Consider the following 7,480-nt stretch of genomic DNA (forward strand, 5'->3'; position numbering starts at 1 on the left):
AGACTGAGGGAAAGGAGGAGACAAAGAGAATCTTTTTTTTTTTTAACTTTTAACATTTATTTATTTTTGAGAGACAGAGACAGATCATGAGCAGGGGAGGGGCAGAGAGAGAAGATACAAAACTGGAAGCAGGCTCCAGGCTCTAAGCTAGCTGTCAGCACAGAGCCTGATGCGGGGCTCCAACCCACGAACGTGAGATCTGACCTGAGCCGAAGTCGGATGCTCAACCGACTGAGCCACCCAGGCGCCCCGAGACAAAGAGAATCTTAAGCAGGCTCTAAGCTCGGCCTGGAGCCCAAGGGCAGTCTCCATCCTGCAACCCTGAGATCACAGCCTGAGCCAAAATCGAGAGTCAGAGAGGCACCCAGACGCCCTGCCACACACATCATACACTCCAAAGTAAGTGAGCCTTAATAGTTCTCTTCCACTTGGACAGACAACCACAGTTTAATAATCTTTAGGTATTTCACCGGTCTTAAAAGAATATTCTCAAAAACTGGAGAAGGAAGAAAATGTACAGCTTACGGACTTACTATGAATCATACTGAATAACAGCAGCATCTACTACAGAAACCTGGGCGGAGCACTACACTGAGTGTTACATGCAATCCAATCCAACTCTGAAGTTAGAAAGCCAGGATCCCGTCAGGGACATGTATTACACCATTCACTACGAATGAAATTAGTCAAACTGAAAAATGTCTGTTTTTGTAAAATAAACAAATCTGCTGGAATTCAAGTAAAGTTATGTACATAAAATATAAATATTGGCATACAGTTTCGCTGCTAAAAATTGAGCACCATGAGGATTAAAAGTCTAGCTAGCTAGCGGAAAATTAGAATTATCAAAATGTCAAGAATCAGTAATTCAAATGGACCCAAATCAGGCCACAAAGGATTCCAAGTCCAAAATAAATATGAAATGTCAAAAATTTAAATACTTCTTTCAAAAAAACAAACTGCTACTTCCCAAACCATCCTGAACGCGAATGCATGTGTCCTACCGCCCTGCCTGGTGAGCAGAGCTGGACTAAGAAAATGTATGCATCACAGGTAAGCAACAAATGAAGCTACGGTTGGTTCCTTCAAGGGACTGAAACAGCACTGCCAGGAAGGACACGAAGAAGAGAATCCCTGTGCTTCGGGTTTCCAGTGCTTGCAAAATAAGGATAAATTTTCTCTTGCATTTACCTCTTAAGTTTTACCACAATCTGAAACACTGACAAAGCAATTCTGCAAATGTGAAGTACTGAATCATAGGTCAAAAACTCAAATGCCTGAATAAGCCAGACACACGAAAGTCCTCGAAATCGAGAGCCTTGCCCTAACGGTGGTCCTCATTCCAATACAAGTTAAGAGCTACCCTTCAGGGGCATCTCGGTGGCCCAGTGGGTTAAGTGTCTGACTTAACCGGGATCTCACGGTTCATGAGTTCAAGCCCCACAGAGCCCCACATCGGGCTCTGTGCTGTCAGCTCCAGGACAGCATCCTCTGTCCCCTTCACTCCCTCTCCCTCTGCCCCTCCTCTGATTGTGCACTCTCTCTCTCAAAAATAAATATTTAAAAAAGGAAGCAAAAAAGAGTTGCCCTTCAAAGGAAGCCAAAAATCTATGTCTATATTACATCTTTTGACTTTTTTAATGTTATCAACTATAATGCACACACAGATTAAAAACACAAAGTTATTAGGTAAATTTTAGCCATAAGACACCTAATAGTAAATGCTAGTGAGACTGTAGAGCAACTAGGGTTCTCCTACACCGCTACAGGGAATGTTAATATGGTACAATCACTGCAGAAATCATTTACTAAAGCAGAACATATGCATGCCTTGTTATAACACACCGATTTCACTCCTCAGTGATCCAAGAGTAATGCACAGACTTGGTTAACAAAAACCATGGCAATGTTCAGAACAGTATTCTTTTTTTTTCTTTCTAGTACATAGAAATAATACTGAGTTTTGATATTGGTTTGTATCCTATAATCTTGCCAAACTCATTTATTAGTTCTAATAGCTTTTCACAGATTTTGTTGGATTGTCTACATAGAGAATGTTATCTGTGAATACAATTTTACTTTTCCTATCCTGTCAAGATGCTTTTACTTACTTTTCTCTGTCAAGAACCTCCAATATAATGATGAATAGGAGTGATAGAGCAGGAATTTTTGCCTTATTCTTTTTCATGTTTTTTTTCTTAATTTATTTTTGAAAGAGAAAGAATGACAGACAGCATGAGCAGTAGAGGGTCAGAGAGAGAGGGAAACACAGTATCCGAAGACAGGCTCCAGGCTCTGAGCTAGATATCAGCACAGAGCGTGATGTGGGGCTCGAACCCACAACCGTGAGATCATGACCTGGGCTGAAGCCGGATGCTCAACAGACTGAGCCACCCAGGTGCCCCCAGAACTGTATTCTTAACAGACAAAAATTGGAAACATTCTACTGCCCACCAACAGTAAAAGGAGAAAATAAAATGTGTAGTCATACAATGTAACACTGTACAGGAATCAGACTACAGAAGCTGTTTCTACATCACCTGAATGGACCTCACAAGTATGCTGAAAGAAAGAAGCTGACAAAAAAAGAGTGCATGCTATATGAAAGTCCATTCCTATAAAGTTCAAAAAAGTACCCAAAAAAAAGTGAAAAATGAATCTACAGTGTCAGAATGCAGTGTGAGAAACTGCAAGTTACATTTGGGAACTGGGGCAAAACATCTGGGAGGGGGCAAAAGCAAGACTTCTGGGGGTAGTGATTATGTACTATTTCTCGATCTGAATTCTGATTATAAGCTATATGTTCATCTTGTAAAAATTCTAAAAATTTTTGATTTGTACACTTTTCCCTGCGTATGTATACCTCAATAAAAACTTTTTTAACACACACACACATAAGATTCCATAAAGCCCAAACAAAATATATCTGCAGGAAGGGGCGCCTGGGTGGCTCAGTAGGTTGAGCATCCCACTTCGGCTCTGGTCATGATCTCGCAGTTCATAGGTTGGAGCCCCACATCCGGCTCTGTGCTGCCTGGAGCCTGCTTCGGATTCTGTGTCTCCTCTCTCTCTGCCCTCTCCCCTCTCATACTGTGTCTCTCAAAGTTAAACATTAAAAAAGTATATATTTCTGCAGGCAGATCTACCTTATCAAACCAGATGAGTTTAAGATCTTTCAGCTAAGGGAAACGCTGTACAATCTTACATTTAAAGAAAAGGAAAAAATAAAAGCAAAATAAAATTATGAGGCTAGATGATTAAGTCCACAAAAAATGTAAACTGCTGATAACAGTACCCCTTAGAATGTGCTGTCTAGTTTACCTGCCTGATGCGCGTGACAAACCACGCCTGTTTCCAAAATTCCACCAAAGAATACAGTAAAAGGTAGAAAGCAAACTAAAAATTAAACATTTAAGGGTGAACATTCAAAGCAGCCCTTAAATCACTAACACACAGTCCTCTTTCCTGATTCCTGAGCAACTTTACTTGCCACTCACTGATCTGAGGCAATCTGCTCTCTTCCAAAAGGAGTCACAAGCTAGGTACTACTCAGAGTTACCAAGAAGCCTAGAGCAGAAGAGATGCCTCAGGCTTCCCCTGGGCAAGTTAAAGCAAGCCCCATAGAACCCAAATACAGAGCTCAGCTATTTAATCAAATAACTATTAAATGACTAAATACTAAATTTTGAAATGCCTTCTGAGCAGTAACTACCTGTTCTCTCAAGACCCTATATCCCAATTACTTTCCTTTTTTGAGGTATGGAATGATCCTCACCTTTGAACCAACCACTATCAGGATCTTTCCCACACCTCCCGTCTTCACCTGTTTACAATATCCTGTCCTATCTTTCATGTCCCAAATCTACTACTTCTGCGTATTAGAAAATCCTAGAAAGATAACATATTTAATCGAATACCAGCATTTTTGAAAATGCCCTTCTGTATATATAACAAAGCTACCATTCAGTTTTCCCCTACCATTCAAAGACTGATCAAATTACTTTGAGCCACAACTCAAAGCTGCTACTCCAAAGTGATAAATTTCCACCAATAAAGTAACCAATTTTTACAAAACACTTTTAAGTTACAAATTAATCTTCTGGGCATATCAATCTGGACAAATACATCCCCATTAAAGCCAAGTCCATCGCAGCAATCCTTTTCTAAAAAAGCAAATCTCTGGGAAAGCAATAATCCTCACAAAGCAAATAACTGCTGAAACATCTAGCCAAATTCATTTACAGTTAAAAAAAAAAAAGACAAAAATGTACTGATGTTCAAGTTAAACTGCCTTCCAAAGTATTTTACGATCTAAAAACTGTTTAGAATTCCCAAGAAGGTAGGTCCCCTCCCCACTCTGGTTTAGAATTAGTCCATATATTCAGACGCAAAAAGAAATATGACACCTGATCTCCTACTTGCCTAACAGCAACATTCTGCAAAATAGATTGCAATTACAACTGTAACTCCACTAACAACTAAAAAGTTGCACGGCAACAGATTAAACGGCGAACAAATGAAAAAGGTAAAAAATACCAACAGCCCTAACGTACTCGAAGCCAAGTGCTCCGCTGCACACAAACGAACGCTGCACAGGACACGTTTTCAAGGCTCCCTGCTAAGAGTTTGCTTGATACAAAGCTGTAACACACAGGATCCCTACCTTCCACCCAGCCAACCCGTCTTGGCTTCAGGAAAGCTATGTTGAAATACAAGTCCTGTGAAATTCCTACTCTAAACTCTCGACTAAACCGGAGCACAGTGTAAAAGTTGCTGTCCCTTCACTCCTAATCCTTAGAAAGCATTATCCTGCCCGAAAAATCTTTCTCCCATACGCCTTACACAAACTTTTTCCGTTCCTTCGACCCACTCCAGGAACCTTAAGCCCGCCCATCACCTCCCGCCCCCTACCCACACACACACCCACTAGGGAACCTCGACGCTCGGCAGACACCACTCCACACGGGCACGCAAAACACATGTGCCTGCAAACCCAGCCCCTTTCCACACCCCCCGGAAACGACACCCCCTTTTTCACACACCGCACGCCACAGCCCATCCCCCTTCCTCCCAGCCCCCACTCACAGCACCCCGGTCAACCCACCCACGTTCCGGGGAACCCAGCCTCCCCTCACTCCCCAGCTCGCCGACGGCTGCGGGGAGGGGAAGCAGGAAGAAGGAAGGAGGGCTCAGGCCCGGCCTAGGCCTCGCAGACCTCCTAGCGAGGTGAAGGGCGGGGGCCGCGAGCAAAGCTCGTTGCAAGGCCTCATCCGGGCCCCCTCCGGCCCCAGGCCTGCCCTCCGCCGCCGCGCCAAGGCCCGGGCCGCCCTCCCAGTCCGGACCTCACTCACTTGCCAGCCGCGGTCCATCGAGTACCCCGCTGCTGCCTCCTCCGCCGGCTGCGGCTCCTGCCCCGGGGCCCCCCAGGTCCGGCTTCTTGGGCCCCGGGGGCGGCCCGGCTCCCCCGCCCGGGACTGCTCCGGGCGGAAAGGCGGCCACCGGCGCGCCCGCCAGAGCCAGAGGGACGCTGTTGCTATGGAGGCCGAGGCCCGGGGCAGCTCCAGCGGCTGGGTCCTCATGCAGGAACTGACACTCCTCCCCGTAGAAGCAAGTCTTATCCTTGGCGTAGTAGCGGCAGTACTTCAGCTTGACTCCCGCCGCCGCCCCGCCGGGGACACCCCCGACCCCCGGCGGGGCCACCACCGCCACTGCCGCCGCCAGCGAGGAGGAGGAAGGGGAGGCGGCGGCCGAGGGGGGCGGGAGGCCGCCGCCACTGTTCATGGCAACGCCGCAGCCTCGTCTTCCGCTGCCGCTCGAGGAGCCGCCGCCGCCGCCGCCACCATAGACCGAGGAGGGAAGGAAGACGCTGCCAGTGCCGGATAAAAGCCTGGGCGGGTGGGTCTGTCCCGCTGCGGGAGCCGGAGCCGCCCGGGGAGAGGGGGGGAGGGGAGAGGGGAGGGAGGAGGGGGTAGGAAGGACAGGAGGGGAGGGGGGAGAGTTGGGATTCTCTCTCACTCACTCTCTCGTTCTCTTTTCTTAAAGGGGCCGCGCGGGACGACGGGGTGGGCGCGCGGGCCCAGACGGGGGCCTTCGAGGGAGCAGGCTAGGGAAGGGGTTGCGGCGGCGGCGAACGGGCTGGGAAGGTGGAGGGGGCTAGTTTATTTTTAAATTCTGCCTCCACTCGCTCTCGCGCTCTGGTTCCTCCGAGTTGTTTATTCCATTTTCCTCTTCCTGAAAGGGCCGTCGTCGCTGCGCAAGCGCGCCGAGGCGCGGTGGCTTGTGGGTAGCGGGAGCGCGAGGGGAAGCCCAGCCAGGCGTCCAGCCCCCGGGGCATCCGCGAGCCAGCGGGCGGTTAAGACGGGCGGTCCGCGGTGGCATTCCCTGAGGCTGATCCTGGTGGGGAAGTTCTCACGAGACGAATACCCTCCTTTTTTGTGTATCCTCAAACTTTCAAGCCCAGGCGTCGTTTTTTCATTGAAAAGACAAAAGTAACAATGTAAACGGTCAATTAGAGGGTCTGCACCTGGAGTTCGAGGCAAAGCCCTTGCTCTGCTTGAAGGATAGTTTCATCTGTTGGCCACAGTTACTCTTTTTTCACCACCTTCCTTTTCCTTCTCCTTGGAGGTGATGAGAGCTGCGAGACTGATTCCCTGGACTCCTGGGCCTTCTACCAAAAAAAAAAAAAAAAAAACGGAGCCAAAAATGGTGGCTTTGGACAAACCCCCTGCTCCGTGCAGCACCTGTTTTCTCTATTTATATTACTGAAAGGCTTCAGTAAAATATTATGAAAAATAAGATGCCACCTGGGGACGACACTGCCTAGGCAGTGCCAGAAGGTTTCACTTATAAATGTGCTAGATTGCTTTTCTCTAATCAGCCTAGTCTCGATTTGAAGTTCATTTTTAAAGAGTAGTTTTTTCCCTCACCCATCTCTGATGTTTTGCTCTGCTGTATTAAAAAAAAAAAAAGTTATAAGGAATTTTAAAGCATTGCTATGAAGGGAAAAGTAATTTTAACATTTTAGTTTTTTCTCCTCTGTAAAAGATGGTGTCAAAAGGCAATATCGCAGTAGTATAGGGCGAGTATTTGCTGGCAGTGTATAAGGCGTTGTGGCAAACAGAAGAGATCTCAGAAGAACGGATATAAGCAAAGTGTACCACGCTGCAAAGCAAAAAGGGGGGAAGGTGGATTCCGTACATCACAAACTGGTAAGCCTGGTGATGTTCCTTAACTAAATTCAAAAATAACATTGTGTTATGTTTTTTGTCTAAAAACACTTTTGTTTGTTTATGTATTCAGCAAATATTTATTGATGCCCATTGTGTGTAGCAGGAACTGCCAGGAGCTGGAGAAACAAAACTAAAGGAGATGCAGTCTTGTCTGAGTTCAAATGGATTGTTTTCCCTCTGGTTGGTGGAAGCATAAAGCACACAGGTGATTATAAACCCGTGTCCTAAGTGCTAATCTTATATGTTGGCTT

General features: G+C 46.5%; 1 protein-coding gene across 4 annotated transcripts in view; it reads right to left on the reverse strand.

Annotated features, from left to right (window-relative positions):
* PAN3 (poly(A) specific ribonuclease subunit PAN3) overlaps positions 1-6,247 on the reverse strand; it is a 130,215-nt gene extending 123,968 nt beyond the window's left edge. For 3 of the 4 annotated variants that reach the window (XM_029936910.1, XM_029936908.1, XM_029936907.1), the window contains exon 1: positions 5,352-6,247. In XM_029936910.1, the coding sequence (XP_029792770.1) occupies positions 5,352-5,781 (430 nt within the window). In that variant the 5' untranslated portion in view covers positions 5,782-6,247. The remainder of the gene's footprint in view (positions 1-5,351) is intronic. The other variant, XM_029936909.1, reaches the window with a different exon arrangement.
* Positions 6,248-7,480: the final 1,233 nt, after the last annotated feature.

The sequence above is a fragment of the Suricata suricatta genome, chromosome 4 (genome assembly GCF_006229205.1).
Source record: "Suricata suricatta isolate VVHF042 chromosome 4, meerkat_22Aug2017_6uvM2_HiC, whole genome shotgun sequence".
Lineage (NCBI taxonomy): Eukaryota > Metazoa > Chordata > Mammalia > Carnivora > Herpestidae > Suricata > Suricata suricatta.